Source organism: Chelonia mydas, chromosome 1, assembly GCF_015237465.2.
Source record: "Chelonia mydas isolate rCheMyd1 chromosome 1, rCheMyd1.pri.v2, whole genome shotgun sequence".
In the NCBI taxonomy this organism is placed as follows: domain Eukaryota; kingdom Metazoa; phylum Chordata; order Testudines; family Cheloniidae; genus Chelonia; species Chelonia mydas.
In genome coordinates, this window is record NC_057849.1 from 203,111,850 (window position 1) to 203,130,658 (window position 18,809).

At 41.4% G+C, this 18,809-nt stretch overlaps 1 protein-coding gene across 2 annotated transcripts in view; it reads right to left on the reverse strand.

Annotated features, from left to right (window-relative positions):
- Positions 1 to 2,667: 2,667 nt before the first annotated feature.
- The window catches only part of USF3 (upstream transcription factor family member 3), a 95,048-nt gene continuing 78,906 nt past the window's right edge, over positions 2,668 to 18,809 (reverse strand). For both annotated transcript variants that reach the window (XM_037909948.2, XM_043538765.1), the window contains one exon: positions 2,668 to 17,023. In XM_037909948.2, coding sequence (XP_037765876.1) covers positions 10,563 to 17,023 — 6,461 coding nt within the window. In that variant the 3' untranslated portion in view covers positions 2,668 to 10,562. The remainder of the gene's footprint in view (positions 17,024 to 18,809) is intronic.

Genomic DNA, 18,809 nt, shown 5'->3' on the forward strand with positions numbered 1-18,809 from the left:
CCTGTTACCAGACAGCTAGTGCCAACTTGGAGAAGGGGGCCAGTGGGTTTCAGAGCAACAGCTGGAGGGATTGACACAGACCAAAACATTAAAAGCACTAACCCATTTAGTTTGGCTAAATGACAAATAAAGGGGAACATGAGCCTACTGTGCAAATGTGAAGAGTATAACCACAATAGAGGAAGAGGAATTACACAGCAGGGTGTGGGAGAAAGCTAGCTCGAAGGAAGGGCATGAAACTAAGGTAGGCTGAATATGAGGAAACGCCACTCACCCACCGGAGGTAGCAGGGGGATGGACTAGTCTCCTAAGGGAAGGGACAGACGTGGCAATATTTGTGGTTTTTAAATCAAGCTTAGCACTAATATTGTAAATGTCCAATAAAGAACCATCGTATATTGGCACCCATGGACAACTGAGGGGCTAGATTCACAAAGGGATTTAGGTGCCTAGTTGCTAAGGTACAACATTTAGCTACTCAAACCATCTGCTCAGCTAATGCCTAAATCTGGAGATGCCTAATGGCCCTAGGCACATACACTGCTGGGGATGGCCCCATGGCACCTAAATGTCTACTGGTGCACTTGTGCAAAGATGCCCAAGTCCTGATGAGGCTAAACTGCTCAGCTACTCACTCAGTGGGCTTCACACACTAGCCATGCCCCACCTAATCTCCTGGGCCAACACTAGTAGGTGTGTTCAGAGCATGCCCACCCCACACAAAGGCCACCATTGGGCTGGAGAATATTATGCTGTAGTCCAGTGGGGTGTACGACATGCTCCTTAGAGCCCAACATTCGAGGACCCTTCTCTGCATCCATGACTAACTCTTGCATACGTTGTGGAACAGTTTCAACAGCAGTGCTTGAAACCCCACCCCAGAAGCCACTGGTTAGGACTCACGCAGGGAAGGTTCAATTCCCTGCTCCAAATTAGACAGACTATTGGACACCAGGTTTTCCACCTCCTGGGTGAGTGCTCCACTGCCTGGGGCAAAGGGTGGCACGGCCCCACCATCCCCTTGGCACTCTTTTTTTTTTTTTTTTGGTGCAAGAAAGGGCTGACGTGGTTTAGGCACCTAACTCACTTCTTCCTACCAGCTCCCATTCAGCTTGCTGGCTTTTGTGACTCCCGTTCTTGGGCATCTATATTGGTCCCTGCATTGTTGGGCAAAGCTGGGCACCTAACTTAGAGATGTGAAGTCCACTAGATAGCAGGGCGCCTAGGTGTTGTAAATATTTAGCCTAAATCTCCCTTGTCACTCCCATCCTAGGTAATCTACCCAATAGGTGTTTCCCTTTTGTCATCCTCCCCTCTTTTAAACTATCTGCAGTCCTTTATTTTCTCTCTGTTGAATTTACACATAGACTTAAAGTACAAACAGAAAGCAGTTGAGAGAAGCTACTACCTAGTGGCTGTAGGGGGTACTTTAATTCCCCTACTTCTTGCTGGGCCTCTGTTCTTTTGAGTTTATAATTTGTTTGGAGTTTGTGCATTAGTTAAACAGTAAGACGTAACCAGGCATTGCATGATAGAACCTCAGTCAAGGAGTGCTAGGGCAGACTGATGTGAGGCACCTGAGAAGTGCAATAAAGCTCTACAGGATACAGGCTGGACTTTGAAATGAAACTTACATTATCCATATGTAGAAAAAGCAATCAGATCATCCAGGAGAACTCAGAGAAAAGACTTTGTACACCAACCAATGGAACAGAAGGAGCAGTTACCAGCAGGAGAGAAGAGTTTATGTAACTAGAAAGGGATGTAATAATCAAAGAAAACTTAATTATCAAGGCTGAATATTAAGGAAAACTTCCTGAGAGAGATATACAAAGGAGAGGAAGGGAACAATCTCCTAGGGTAAGAGGGAAGCCCCATTGCTTGGGAAACTTAAAACTAAATTAATCAAAGCACAAGCATACACACCCTAGGAAACAATCCCACCCTGACCCTTAGGGTGGGAAATAAACAAGGATATCCATTGATCTTTTCCATCTCTGATTTGTACGATTCAATGAGGATTTTGTGGGCAGGATTCTACAATCAGAATGGAAAGCTCTGTTTGCTGCCAACATTCCAATCCAGCTCAGATAAATTTAGGAACCAAACGTCTATCAAATATATTTTATCTCCAATCAACTGAGGTCCTTTGTGTGAAAGGTGCTTGTAGCAGGCAGATTTTCTCCACAACTTCAGCAGCTGTGTTTGCAGCAGTAGCAAGCAAAAGCTGCTCCATCTCATTGCACACTATTGTTGGAGGGCCTTGAAACCTCAGTCACAAAGATATGGCTACTGCTATTGCCAGGAAACCGAACAGAAGTGGAAGAGCAGATGAGATATGTAGTGCCTCATTTTGGTGCTTTCTCACTGAAGAACAGTTGAGAAAATCCATGGGTTTGCTACAAGTGAGTCTATGCATCTGAAGAAGTGGGGTTTTTACCCACGAAAGCTTATGCCCAAATAAATCTTAGTATTTAAGGTGCCACCAGACTCCTGGTTGTTTTTACAAGTGAGAGTGTCTCTAAAAATCTCCTCTGGAATTTCCTGAGCTTCAAATGTTTAATTTTTTTAAAATATTGTTTAAGAAAAATTAATTTACAACTTTGGTTTTTCTAGAAACTTGATATACTCTAAACATCATCCAAAAAGAACACAGTACACAAACAGTCATTTTAATTTTTTTAATAAAATACTTTAATGTTCATATCTATACAAATAATTATTACAACCATTAAACAAAGTGTTACATTTAACAATAAAAATCTCAGAACTTTGAACAAGATCATGGTTTGGGATATTTACACCTGAAAGCAACAAATTTGTAAAAAGATGCCAAAATAAACAGAACAAGATCTTATTTACAATTGCAAGATGTTCCTGATCATGTTTATTATACATTTCTGCTCTGGATTTCCTTTTTCCCTTACAAAACAGTAGTGGGAGTTTCCACTGGGACTATAACCAGGTAATGTACAGCTTGTAGCCGACTGTACACAGCAGAAAATTCTGGACCGAGTATAAATAAAAATTATTACGTTATGGAAATCAAGAGCATCTTTGATTACTTTCCTGTGGTGAAATCCATATTGGTGTTCCTTCTCACTGTGTGTGGGGAAATGGGTACTGTACATTACCATTTTAGTCATCCCCATGTTTGTGGGCTATGCAAGAGAATGGCATGACAAAGTTGGAGTCTGCATTAAGACTGAGAAAATGGGACAATGTAGTGAGGGAAATACTTAAACTTCTCTTATGCGGAATAGTTGTGTGTACACACGAACATTTAGCCACTAAAGAAGGCCACCCATTTACAGATACAGTGCATTGCAAATGATAACTGTTCTATTATATTTACTCTATCAATGGAAAATGTGGTTATCTGCAAATAAACAAGTAATATGTTGCTTTACAAGTTGCACACTTAAAGTAACTGTCATTACCATGAATAGAAGAAGGTTCTGTGACACCATGGCCTTGTCTGCCACAGGAAATTTTTGCTAAAATTTCCAGCCATTGCTACAACAGGCTCAGCTGTCATGGGTGTTAGGAACTGCAGGAGTGCGAGCGCAGATAGGGTGTTGGCAGCTGCTGGCTGCCTGTGTGATACAGACCTGCTCTGAGCAGCATTAGACAACATGGTGCTTAAAACACTAGCACTCCTGCCCAAGTTACCACCGACAATGCTGGACTCGTGGTAGAAAGAGTGGGAAATATTACCAGAAAACCTGAGTGTAGACAGCTAATTAATTAAGGGGCCTTTAAACCATTTGACATCAAAACAAACACTGGAACAATTTGGCATAAATTGATCTTACTTCTACACCCTTTCCTCCCAACCGTCTCCAGTCAAAGGAAGATCGATTTAGGACAAGCCAGTTCTCCAAAAGGGGGAATGGGGGATAGAGAAAGGAGAATCACAGCTCTCAGTAAGCGTCTGGCTAAATAAGATTAAAGGACAACAATAGGTCAGAAATAACAATTTGAGTTCTTTTCTCTGGGTAGTCACTGGGTCTCTGGGATGCTGCCAGGCCACTGGCTTTCTGAAATAGCATTACAGTCACCTGTCATGGTGGCAGCAGAGCACAGTTTTAAAGTGCAGTAGGAAATCTGTGCAAAATTCAGGCGGTACTGCTCACAGAGAATACCAGAGCATTTTGCAGAGATGTGTACTTGCATCTACACCGCAGTTTAGTGATCAGAGCAGAGGAATAGGAGTAGAAAGATTTGTGTTCTAATCTGTTACTGACGGTGTGTGGTCTTGGGCAAATCACTTCACTTCTTTGTCTATGAGGTTTTTCTAGCTACTAAAAATGGGGATAAATACTTGCTCATTTCTGTAAGACACTTTGAGACCAACTCTTGATGAAAACTGTTAAAGAAGTATTATTATATAGTCTGCTTCAAAGTGAACCTGGTCCTGCCCTGATTCTTCAAGATTCTTCACAGGATGCATGTTAAAAGGAGACAAACGTTGCACTAAAATGGATGGGACCCACTCCCTATGTCCTTTAGCTATTGTTTGTTGAACTGACCTAGGGGAAGCTGAAACTTATACACAGTGCTTGCCAGATGTGGCAATACCATCACAGCGTGAAAAGAAGAAATACTGTGAAGGTTGATAGGCTCAGAATTCTTTATTATTATTCTTTGCTTTGTAAAATCCAGGTAATACTGCTTGTATCTTTTCCCTTCAATAATAAAAAAGTAACCAAAATATAGTTAGCACCCTTTGACAACAAAATAGTGCTCACTCATGAGGAAGAAAAAATTCCAGTTTCAGGGGTTATTATAAACTGTACGTTGGAGGGAAAGGAATTTTTAAATTGATTCTAAAAATACTTTGTCTTTTTAATTGTCAGTTGATACTTAGGAGAAACAGCTGCCAAGTGGCTGTTGGTGCCATAGATATTTGATGAGGGGAACATTTGCCTGTAGAAATTCCTATTTATATTTTAACTGAACATACTGAACTCATGTTGCTATTTAAAAAAAGGTGCTCTCAGTTTGCATAATGCCTCTGAATTTCTGGTCTTTAATGTACACTGAAGATATGCAATAATTATAAAAATAGAGTTATCTGGTCAGTAGAAGTTACAGAAGCCCCTTTTCCAAATGAACTTGTCCAGAAAATAATATGTTGAAGACATGCCTTACATCAAACTCTTCCCATTAATCTGAAACCTAAACATAACCATTTCAGTGTCCGAGAAAACAGAGATACTTGTTCCCACTGAAAGTACTTCAGATGTTAAGTCTTTCCTCTTGCCAATCCAAAAATGAACAGAAACACCTGCTCCCACCAGCTTGCACTGGAAAGAGTTTGCAGAAACACCACACTTACCAGCAGGGCTAGTCCTTTCTCACGGTCACTTACACAGTCACAGTTTGGCCACATATGTATATATCTCCATCCAAGTGTCCTGGTCCTGTTATTTTAATCAAACTAATCTTCATTTGCCATAAAAACTGTTAAAAGCTATTTAATTAAATTTAAATCCCCTCTACTGATGAATGATGTTTAGTTCACCAGCATCAACAAGGTAGGAGAGAGAGAGGTGATTGCTTTCTCTTCTGCATTTTTTCACATTATCAGCTTTAACCAAAACCACCTGACAACTGTGAATCCTGTAACAAACCATTAGGCCTGGGAGTGAGTAACGAATAATAATAGAAAAAGGTGCCTTAGGGAAGCCTGTGCTCTTAGGCTACTGGAGAGGATACATATATATTTACCTTAGGGCAATATATAGAGAAAGCTTAGGGCTTGTCTACACAGGGAAGCTATTGCAAAATAAGCTAGGTTGTGAATTTGAAGCACAACAGCTACTCCACAATAGCTCTCTGTGTGGATGCTCTTATTCTGCACTGAATGCCTTTTAAGCTAAACTGCTCAAAGGCACTCTTCAGTGCAGAATAAGAGAATATACACAGGGAGCTAGTGCAGAATAAGTATAACTACTCCAGGCTATGTCCCCATGTATACAATCTCCTAGGGGAGTAAGATGAGAAATGTTTTAATTCATACAATGCCATTTTAGCACAATAAAACAAAAGGTAACTTTTTAGTTTGTACCCGTGTTCTAGTCATTATTAAGCACACAGTCACCTGTCAAGACCTAGCACTTGGTTGCCTGCCCCAAAGGATCAGAACTAAGTTACGACCAGCCAATTCCTGTTGATAGATTTACATGTTAGGGACAAACTTTCCTCTCGTTTACTCAAGCATGAAGCCTGAGTAACTCGGTGAAGTTACGTTGCTGTAAATTTGGATTAAATAAGAGCAGAATTTGGCTCTCTGCAATTTGGCTTTTGACTGCTGTTCCCGTGGATAATTTAAAAACAAAAAAAGAAGAGGACCATGGAGAGGAAAAAGTAGATAGATTGATTTAGTTCTAGATTGCCACCTTAAAGTAGGTGAGGTGGGCAGTAAATCCTTAATTCAGGCACCCATAAGGAATGTATGTTTTGTAACAATCTATCTGGTCACTGGGAGGTTGCTGTTAGGAAAGCAAGTGCAGGGCCATTTCTCCAGGTAGAAAATGATGAGCCCTTTAAGAGGGAAATCCGGAAAAAGCTGTTTCAGGGGAACAGGCAATCTTTCAGGCAAACAAGTCGTCATCATGATGCACCCATTCAGACTGATTAAGCTGCCAAACATTGACCCCTTTTTCAGAAAAAGGATGGAGTGCAACATAATGGCCAAGAGATATTCAACATGGCTCTTTCAGAAGGAGAGGGTCCATTATCAAGCTTTCTAGTTTGTTTTTATGCTTCCTTTCTTTTCTCAGCAGTCAGCCAATTCTGATCTCACACAAACCATCAATATACCAACTTTAATGTGATAAATGTCAGCAGGATAAGTTAAAATATCATTTAACTGCCCTTAACTATTAGCCATATATATATGGCTTACACTGGAATTTGGTTAGAGTTCAAAAGAAAGTGTTGTGAACAAGATGGGGAAAAGACAGATGGAATTTCCTCCTTCTGCACTCAGTAAGTAGTTTCTACAAAAGTCACTAGATAGTGGCACTATGATTACATATCAAGTATCAAGAGGGGTAGCCATGTTAGTCTGCATCCACAAAAACAATGAGGAGTCCAGTGGTACCTTAAAGACTAACGGATTTATTTGGGCATAAGCTTTCATGGGTAAAAAACCCACTTCATCAGATGCATGGAGTGTAAACTACAGATGCAGGCACAAATATACAGACACACGAAGAGAAGGGAATCTCTTCGTGTGTCAGTATATTTATGCCTGCATCTGTAATTTTCACTCCATGCATCTGAAGAAGTGGGTTTTTTACCCACGAAAGCTTATGCCCAAATAAATCCGTTAGTCTTTAAGGTGCCACCAGACTCCTCGTTGTTTTTGTGATTACATAGGAACTACCGTGCTCTGTAACTGTACTGCAGGATTATGTTCTCTAAAGAGTATAGGTTACTTGATAATTACTTTTGAGCCATGTGCCGCAGGAATGTGTGGTTCCTGCAACGTTACAGGGCCTTTATGTCACTAAAGACACCCGTATTCACACTTAGACTATCGTTGTCATATGAAATGGGGCCACTCTTTTCTACATTCTTTGTAGATGGGCAGGGGGGAGTGCGGGGAGTTTAGGTTATTTGTAAAATTACTAAGCTATTAGTTTACATCCATTCAGAATAAAATACATAACAAGCGAAAAGATTGCCCTGCATCCCCTGAAAAAAACCACAGGACCTAATTTAACCCTGGTATAACTTCAGTGAAGTCAACAGAGTTATATGAATGATGAATTTGCCTTACTAATTTCACACGTTCACTTCAACTTTCAGAGGCCTCATGAAGCAATTGAGACTTTGTAGTGTGGAAACTGCAACGTGAAGCTGTTCTATATGAATGCCTGGAATGAGGAGTGGGAATAAAGCAACACCTAGGAACTTAAAAAAAAAAAAAAATTAATCTCATTTTATGAACGTGACCCAATCCTCCACTGCTTTGTCTCTTGTGTAGCCACTTACATTTGTGAGTGCAAAATACTACCACATCGGCATGGCTGTGTTTTACACTCACTTTTCACAGGTATAAATGCTGACATAAGCAGTCTCAGTTCTCCTGACTTCATGAGGCAGGTCAATGACACTGTTCAACATTATGGAACTTGTTCCAAGGCATAAGGCAGGGCATGGGACATTACAGGATTTGAAAACTCCAGACAAACAGTGATTAGCTGAACCTCCTAAAGCCCTTAGGATGTCCGGTTAGCCACAAAGCTGAAACTGGTGGCAATTCCTACCCCTATCATTCTGCATACTCCAGTTGCCTCAGGCTGTGGCACTGACCTCTCATAGGTTCTACCTTTCAGTGTAACCTGAAAATGGAGCAAAAACATGTTTACTTTGTAATAAATAAACTTTTGCAATTTTTATTTCATTCGTTGTTTCTGACAAACACTGAAACTTGAAGCACCAAATACGTTCAGTGCCCTCAAGATACTTCCCATTTGAATTAGAATGGGATTCCCAGTTTGAGACAAAACCATTTCTCTTTACTTTGCAGGCTGAAGCACAGCCATTCATACCAGGCCATATATAGCGTTACCAATGAAATCACCCTCAGGACAGATTATAGACACAGGGCCTGATTCTCATATACACTAAGGTCTCCTTGCATTTGTGCCCTCTTTAAGACTCCTTTACTCTGCCAGAGCAGTGCAAAGAGGACTACTATATATGAGAATCAGATCCTCAGTCTACCAACAAAACTGGCTTCATCCATATGGGGCCACAGCTGGGGGTGAACAAGGAGATTCCTTTTTTTAAGCAGATCCACAAATGAGAATGGGCTAGGCTGTGACGGTTCATAGCCACGACGAGGTGTGGCCTGGCCTCCCCCATCCCTCAAGCATTTGGCAGCAAACACAGGAGATCATGCTGCAGCTTTCAGGAGCAGGCCTATAGAGCACTATACAGCTCAGTACACCTAGTGCTGCTTGAAGCATTTTGCCTGCACCTGGTCTGCACAGGAAGGATGCCTCACAGAAACTCTGGCTGTTACCCCTCATTGTGGCCCCAGCTTGATCCTAGAGTTTAGGGAGATAGGGATAGGAGGGCTGGTGGAAGCAAAAATAGGAAACGTCTGGAGTGATGGTTTTGGATGAATACAAAAAAAGACTTCTGCCTTCCTTCAAGATAATTATGTTGCAGTAGTCACTAAATAAATACCACTTACCTAGGTCTGTCCTCATTTTCACTTAATGAAATGGGACCAAACAGTATACAATTCTCTTGCAAATATTAAAAAAAAAAAATCAAAAGAAGATCAGTCAACATCTGTCCCTCTCGCCCTCCCCCACAAATCAGAAAGAACTTCCCAATATGCTGTGTGTTTAGGCATCGACACATTCATCTTTCTGCCCCACCCACAATCACACTGGGTTAGCTAAAAGGTGCTATTTAAGTGCAAAGTATTAATATTAAATTGGGCCTTGATCCTGCCATTGACAGTGAGTGCGCAGATTGCTGTGTCCACAGGGAGCCCTATTACCTTCAGTGGGGTTCCATGTAGGCATAGCAGTTTGCTCATTTGCTGTGAATTACAGGAAGGGTCCTTAATCCAAAGAATTGAAGAAAGCAGACATAGATACAAAGACATGGATTACAAGAAAAAAAAAAAAGACTCAAAGAAAGTGCTAAACAAGGTATAGGTAAGATACCTTGATGTAACTTGCAGCATACAAACAACTGACAGATGACAAAAAACATGACGGCTGTGTCTATGTTGATTACACTAAAAGGGGTAATAAATTATATTAAAAACTCTATACACAGTTCAGCAGGAACTGATGCCATTCCAAATACAAATCTGAATAAAATTCTTCTGCACAGAAAGTGACAGCAAATCAAGTTTTAAGGGAAACTGAATGTTTTAAAATAACATAAATGTTTTACTGCTGCTCAGAAGCTGACCCTGGAAACATACACACAAATTTTTACCTGATTAACTCTGCCTTAATTAGTATGTATGTCACAAGCTTTAACAGACAAAAAGCCAAAGTCTCTATCAACTAAAACTGGCTTGATACCAATTTGACTTAAAGACCAGGTATGTGCGAGGCTCTTTAAGATACTTTACAAAAAACCCCAAATTCTAAACAGTTCACTTTATCTTCTGGACAAGTTAATTAACAAAGAATTAAAATAAAAACTCAAGCACTTATTTCCTCCAGTCTCATCTCCCACAAGGCTAATCTTTTACTTGGTACTTTAGATCCAAGAGCTGAAAGTGTCAGTTATTCTGGAACAATCAGATTTTTGAATGCTGTAAAATCAACATTCAATATTTGTATATCTCTAGGTGTTGCATTCTTACTGTTAATGATAAGAATTGCTATAGGCACTGGTGCTTTAAAGTTAGTAAGTGGGTGGATATACAGTATGTATATAAATACAGAAGTACCCACATATATACATACTTTTAGACAAACAGTGATGCTATGAATGGTCTCTTCAAGGATGCCTTTTTTTTTTTTAATATAAACATAACCCTTCAGACTAAACCGTCAATCTATCAATTTTCATACAGCTGAACTACAATCATGACCTAGAATATGGCTTATGTTGTGGGCAGGTCGGTTTGAGGATTGCTTGGAAGAATCTGAAGCTGACGTGTTTGCTATTGAAAGCAAAGGTGACATTGCCGAACCATCTGGAGGAAGAGCTGTGGCTATTTCTGGAAACAAAGATGTCAAGTTAAAATTGGATAAGTGTGACGTATTGGTCATGTGCATTGGCGGCATATCTGGGAGAAGAGGAAAACTTGGCTGAGCAAAACCAACTGGTCTGGGAGGAGATAAAATGGATCCAAATCGATTGTTTAAACCTCCGCTACTGGGCTTTTCTGTGCTTGGATTAGGAAACATTTGATTGGGAAAGTAAGGGATAGAAATGTCATTGGAAAGAGTAGGATGAGCAGGAGAATAAGGCGGATAGAAAGATGGCAGTGTATTTTGAGGATCTACTGGGATTAGGGCTGGTGTTCGAGTGGCACTGGGCTGAGTAACTGGTGGAATGAAAGAAGTATTGGCATTTATTGTTGGATTCATACTTCCCTCTGGAATAAATGGGGGGAATCCAAAATTTTGAGACAAAGCATGCTGGTCAGGGGCTGCATTATCATTAGACACTTGAGGGCCATCAGACATAAAACGGACAATGCTGCCTCTTTTTTCTATCGTAGATTGCTGGCGCCCAAGGATCATACTGCCACCAGTAGACAGGGGAAGATGGGGCAGACTAGGGTCAAATACATTTCCATGTCTTTGATTTCCAGATCGATTCCTTTCAGGCTGGCGGATTTTAGAACCACTATTATCCTGCAGAGGATGCCTTGATCGCTGAGTAACTGAAGAATTTGGCTGACGAACAGATGGTTGCCCTTGCTCAGCATTCCCATGAGAGATAGCAGGGTGTGGAAGAGCTGGCCGGACAACTCCATGCATGTTGCTAGAAACAGGTGTATTCATGTGGCTCTTGGTTCCATGACTGTCAGTCATTCTCATGGGATTGGACTTCTGTACAGAAATATTTGGGCTTGTGTTTCGACCTTGAATATCTCCTGAGGAAGAAGAACTTGAAAAAGGAATATTTAAAGAACTATTCCTAGTATTAATTGTACCCATAGACATGTCACAACTTTCTCTATTCTGACCTTCACCATCTCTTCGAATGTGGACGCTCTCTCGTGCTGGGGGACAATTATATTCAATTGTGGAGGATGCACTGCACTGCGTATTCCTCTGATGTTCTGAAATTGATCTTTGGCTTCCACTAACCTGATCTCCAAGATGAGGGGCAAGTAAACTCTGCATAAAACTTTGGTGGCATGTATTTTCATTGTCTCTTGGCAGAAGAGCATTTCCTGTTGGAATACCCCGAACCGGTTGATAGGGCAATCTCTTTTGTCTCTCTATGGGTGGCCCAGTATTTTGACTAATTCGAAAAGCTTGTGATTGCATGCCCCTGAGGGATGATACAGAGTTACCAATTTCACTATTTCTTGAGGCCTGTACATCAAAATTGCCTGTTGGCTGTTGGCTGGCCCCATTTGGTTTGAATGTCTGACAATCAGAAAGCCGTTGAACTTCTGGGCCAACCGCATGGTCTACAGATATACGACTCTGCATGTTATGAATTACCAAACCTTTATTCCTAGAAACATCTAGGTAACTTCTCATTTCAAGCTGGTCTGGAACCCTAGAGCCTTGAAGGGATATCCCTATTCTCTGTTCTGAATTAGAAGGCGTCTTTCCAATAAGTGCCTCTGCAGAGTAACTAGAAACTCTGTTTCTTTCTTGTCTATGTGGGGCACAGGTCATATCTGATGGCCTGGTTACAATACTTGGCTGGGACACCATTTGTTGCTCCAAGCCCCTGGCGGTCAGAAGTCTCTGCATCTGATTATGTCCAGATACATGTTCGGATGAAACCCCTGAGCCTTGCTGTCTGTTGCCAACATCCTGTTGCTGATGATGCATAATATCTTGATTTAGATGGTTCTGAGGATGGTTATGATGGTTTCTGCTTGTTGAAGGGTTTTCACAGTTCTTTTCAGGCTGGGAAGCTCCAAAGTGCTGCTGCATCTGCTGCTGTATTTGCTGGTGGTGGGGATGAGGCTGCCCACTTTTTTGCCGAGTTTGATCATTTCCATGATGCTTCTGCTGTAAAGAAAGTTGACTCGCTTGGGTTCCCTGGACAAGGCTTCGTTTCTTTTGCATTTGCACCTCTTGCTGTATTGCTCTTTGTTGGTGAACACTGTGGGATTGAGAATGGACTGAGCTCTCTGCATGAGGAACATGGTGCTGTAGCTGATATAAGTGATGCCTCTCTCTTAACTGTCCAGCCTGCTGTTGTTTTAAGTATGGGTGGTTACTATGAAGATGAGATACGCCTTGAGCAGGTACATGCTGTATAGGTTGCAGATGCTGACCTCCTGTCTGACCTTGCTGCTCTGAAATGGATGGCTGAGAACTGCACTGAACTTCAGTTTGCCTCAAACCAGAGGTCACAAAGTTGTTGTTGGATGGGAATAATCTGTTAAGACCATCTGTGTGCCCTTGATTGCTCACTGACACAACCGGATTGGATGAATTAGGAGGGATCTGACTAACCAACATTTGAGTTTGGTCAGCAATACTGTCTGGTGTTCGGTTCGTCAATGCCACGCCTTCAAGCCTGACAGGTGTTGTCTGACACTGCTTCTGCCTCTTTGCTGTAGAAAGCAGAAGGTCCTCTTGGACAGCACGTTTAGCAGAGTCTTTGCGACTTTCATGGTTTTGCTGCTTTAAGTGTGGTTCCTGCATCTGTGGAGCCTGCATGGTGTTTGCCCTAATAGCACTCAGTTGATCTTGAACATATTCAGTCATCATAGCTGATCCTGGAGACTGACTGACATAGGAACTAGATGATATGGACCGAATCTCTGTGGCAGGAACAGCGGCTTGCTCTGAAGGCTGGGATAAACCTGAGCAACTTACAAGGGGGTGGATGATGCGACTTTGATGTATGAGATTATTTACACTTAAACTGGTTACATTTGGTGATTGGGAAGTTGAAATCTGTACAGTATTTGATGTTTCCACTCCTACAGAACAGCTGGGTTTTTCCACTGGTCTATCAACATTTGTTTGCACTGGATCCTGAGCATGGAATTTGTTTGGTGCTGCTTCCAACTGTCCTACATTAGCTTTACCTGTTTGTGGTTTAAAAGGCTGCTGCTCCCTTTCCAAAGGTGCAACTTCAGAAGATTTAGAGGCAGCATCTCTTAAATTAACTTGTATCCCCCCTCCACTTTTTTCAAGGTTCTCTTGGTCAAAAATAGCTCTTGCTGCAAGAGCTACAATGTCAGTTTGCTCTGAAAAAGTGCAACTGTTACATGTATTTGTTGATGTGCTGCTGATTACATCTTCCCTAGATGTGTCTGGCAACATGGATGCAACTGAGAAGCCACGACTGCTCCCAGAGCTAGTTGACATTGGAGAGTCCGCCTGCCTGCTAGCAATAAGAGAACCACTAACAACCTCTTGATCGGAAATGCAGGAATGATGTTGTGTGAGAGTGTCACCTTCAGTGTTCATTAACAAAAGTTCCTGCTTCTCAGGCAAATCAACATTTGATTTTATTGTTTTAGAGTTTTCTGGGGGGAAATCAGAGTGTTCCACCTGAAGCGAAAAAGAGGGTTTTAGCATCGCTGTTCTTTCTTTAGTAAGGTCAGACAGCATTCTGGTTAGACCTTGTCCCTCTAACAAGTCTGTGGTTTGCATCACAATTGATGACTCTTGCCCAACACTGCAGGTCTCTGAAATGCTTTCTGCCTCAGAAGCGTGGTCTGTTGTTGCACTGTTTTGTGGAGCTAATGCCCCAGAAACCTGAGAAATTGTCACGTGTGCTTCAGTGGCAGAGGACATTGAGATGCTGGTGGTAACACATGATTTGGAAGATTCTGGCAACACAGAGTCGGGTAACGGGTTATTCCGAGATGTTTGCAGAAGAGCAGTGGAATCTTTGGAACTTGATGGAACCAGTACAAACTGTTCTGACATCACAGATTCTAGCGGTGATGAACTCGGTACCTCTGTTGAACTCAGCTCTGGTAAACTCACCATCTGTTCAGAACTCAAAGTCTCTTTGGACTGACAGTCAGAAATGCTTACATCAGTTGGTGCTGCCACGCTGTTTGCTTGTGATACAGCTAAGGCTTGTGATACTACAGGAATGTTTTCAATGAGTCGTTCACCATCTGAATGCTCTGCTGTAGCTTCCACATTAGTGCAATCAAGCTTCCCTGCATCTCTGCAAGGATTCGCTGGACATGATGCTTTGCTGTTGGCTGCTAAATGTTTTTTAGTACTTGTCTTTTTGTTTGTCCTTTTTGATTTTATGTTTGATGGCAAACCAGCAGAAGCTTTTTTTGGAGAAGTGTTTATAGAATTAGAAGCAATGGATAACACTGTTGAACTTTCAGTAGCTATGGAAGATGCTGCAGAAGTTGGTAATGAAACACAGTTAATTGGGGCAATCTGGCTGCTGGCAGTTGTTGGATTAGTAGGCTGACTAAGGGACAGCTGTAAACAGCTTTGCCCAGCCATTTGTGATATACTCTGATTGAGGTTAGCTAAAGCACCAAATGTATTGAGGGCAACATTGGTATTCGGATCTTCGCTAGTGGTAGGTTGAATAATTTGCATAGGGGCTTGATTTGAAGCTCCAGACGAGGACATCATAGGTTGCAATGCAAACAGCTGTCCATTTAAAGAAATAGTCTGAGGCTGTTGTTGATTTGACATTGTAACTGAAAAAGTTTGTGTAGCGCTAGAAGATGGTAAAGAAGGTGGTCTTGGTAATATATGGACAAGATGTTTCCCTCCAAAAGTTTGTGGAGCAGAGGCATTTTGCACAGAGCTGTTAGAGCTTGCTATTGGACTGGCTCCATTCACAGGAACTCTGAGAGAACCAGGGGGCTGGGCAGAGAGGAGAGGAAGAGAATTCTGATTAGCTGCTTGTATAATTACAATCTGTTGACTAACGGTTTGGCTGGGGACTTCAGCTCTCACCACTGGGGGACATGGAGTGGTGTTAGGAGGCTGGAGAATTATGACATTCTGATTAGCTGGTACCGCAGTAACAGCTGACCCAATTGTCTGAGCCATCTGAATTACCTGCATAGCTGAATTCAATGGAAAGATGTTTCCAGCAGGCTGGGTTTTAACCTGTGGTTGAGTGATTAATGGCTGCATAGGTACAGATGGGCAAGAGGGCAAGGTAACAACATTTTGTTCAGCTGCCTGCCCATCTCCAGGCACAGAAGTATTCAAACTGATGCTTGGAGCCAAATGTCTGTTATGGGTGGAAGATATGGTACCAGCACCATTAACTGGCTCGTTTAACAACGCAGTCATAACACTGGACGGTGTCTGGGTTAATGGCTGAACAGTGTTTCCTGCTAGTTGCAAAGTAGTCCATGTGGTTTGTGTGATTCCAGCTGAAGGGATCCGTGTAAGGCTACTCATGTTTTTCAAATCAGAAGTGCCAACACCTGAAGAGCCTGAAAAAGACCAACAGTTGTCTAATGGACCAGCAGGCAGTGTGCTTATTGCTGTAACAGCCTTAACAGTTTCTATTGCAGAAGTCACAGGGACCCCAGCACTATTTAATAAGTCTGTACTTTTGAGGATGTTTACTGAAGGGAGGCTATCCACAATGGAGAGTCTCACAGATGGGGTACAAGTGGTATCAGTTGCTGAAACGACAAAGCTTTCTTGAAATTCACTTCTAGGATCCTGTAAGCTTGAAGAGGTCACATTCACCTGTTGAACTTGAGAGGCCTCTATGGTGGTGTTAGAAGGAATGCTGATGCCATGCATGATTGTTTTTTTCATTAACTTGGTGCATTCTTGTCCATTTTTAATTTTGGGGACATTTTGATCATTCTGTGGTGTGCTACTTGAGGAACACTGTAATTCTTGTTCTGTCCCAGACTGACAAGCATTCTGTGAGCTTGCAGTAGCAGAGGTAAGCATGTCCTGCTCATTCTCTGAGGTGGAAAGTTCAAGCACAGTCTCAGCAGGAACTGGTTGACTGGACGCCAATGGAGAAACTGTGGTCTGAGACCATGGCTTGTTTTCTGTGGGGTAAACACCAGAAATGGTCACAGGAGTCACTAGGTTGCAAGTTCTCTGAACTGGTACAACATTGGCTGTTTGTTTTTGTAAGTTATGACCAACATTAAAAGTTATTCCCTGGACAGATGCCCCCTGGTTATTTCCACCAGGCTGACTCCCATTCGAATAGACAATGATGTTCTTTTGAACCTGATCGCTAGGAATAACAACAGAGACCTTTGCACTTTTGAGATTCCCTTTCCAGTGAATTGTGGGATCATCATACAGGCAAATGTCATTTGCTTTCAGTAGTTCTATGTATCGCCCATTTTCCTTCTGGAGTTCATCCAACTGTTTCCGGAGCTTTTTTATCTCTTCAGCTGCAAAAAAGTGAGAATACAACTTTACAGTGGTGTCATTAAAAATGCTAGAAAATATTATTGTCATCATGTGATTTGGGAAATAGACTCTAAGTGTCACTGTAATAAACTGTTAATATGACATGCTGTCTCTAAAACCCGTACTTATAAGGGCTTCTAAGTACGACCAAGTCTCTTTTACAGTATGGCACCCTATCACCTTCCTGCTCAGTTTAGCAATGTCACACCAGAGCACTCAATCACTGTAATAGACAGAGACATTTGTTTTTCCATCTAGGCCATCTGTTAGTGGACTAAATCATACTGGAAGTTTAGGACAATTGATGAAATTCTGTAACAAATGAAAAAAGCATTGGCACATTAATTTGTCTTTTCTCTGTGGCCAGACACCTGTAATGCATTTATATTGCAAACTGCATTGGTATTCTCTTGGCTTCCCAGTTCATTTTTACATTTTATTAAACCCACTGTAGTATTTACACAGAAAGGGGCAAGAAAATATTTTTGCAATGGACCGAGGGACAGGTGTGACATCTAAAATTAATTTTAACTCATTTTTAAAACTGACTATATTTCAAGTTGAAATTAGCCATTTAAAAGCACAGTCTGTAGGGACAAACAGAATCATAGACCACAACAAATTACAGTAAAAGAATGGCTCAATGGTACCTGTTGCTGTTTTATAGTGCTTACTTTTAAGAAGGTTGCTCTTGAAAGCAAAATATTTTAACATGATTTTTGGGGGTATCCCAAAAACCATGGTATTAACTTTCAAGATACTTGAGTAGAGAGGCAGCAGCCCCAGACTAGCCCCATAGGAAGACCCCCCCACCCCCGTTTATAATGAGATCACTTAATTCTGAAATTTGTGAGAGGTTTTTCATAGATTCCAAGGCCAGAGGGACCACTGTGATCATCTAGTTCAGGAGTCGGCAACCTGTGGCACGTGAGCTGATTTTCAGTGGCACTCACACTGCCTGGGTCCTGGCCACCGGTCCGGGGGGCTCTGCATTTTAACTTAATTTTAAATGAAGCTTCTTAAACATTTTAAAAACCTTATTTACTTTACATACAACAATAGTTTAGTTATATATTATAGACTTGTAAAAAGAGACTTCTAAAAACATTACAATGTGTTACTGGCATGCAAAACCTTAAATTAGAGTGAATAAATGAAGACTCGGCACACCACTTCTGAAAGGTTGCTGACCCCTGATCTCTTGTATAACACAGGCCATAGAACTTCCCCCCAAATTTTCCTAGAGCATATTCTTTAGAAAAACATCCAATCTTGATTTAAATATTTCCAGTGATGAAGAATCCATGACAAACCTTGGTAAATTGTTCCAACAGTTAATTATACTCACTATTAAAAATTTACATCTTATTTCCCTTCTGAATTTGTCTAGCTTCAACTTCCAGCCATTGGAACATGTTATAAAAAACTCTCTCTACTAGACTGAAGAACCCATTTTCAAATAATTTGTTCCCTAGGCAGGTGCTTATAGACTGTAAATGAAGTCATCCCTTAACCTTTTTGTTAAACTAAATAGATTGAGCTCTTTGAGTCTATCATTGTAAGGCATGTTTTCTAATCCTTTAATCACTAAGAATCATAGAATATCAGGGTTGGAAGGGACTTCAGGAGGTCATCTAGTCCAAACCCCTGCTCAAAGCAGGACCAATCCCCAACTAAATCATCCCAGCCAGGGCTTTGTCAAGCCTGACCTTAAAATCCTCTAAGGAAGGAGATTCCACCATCACCTCCCTAGGTAACCCATTCCAG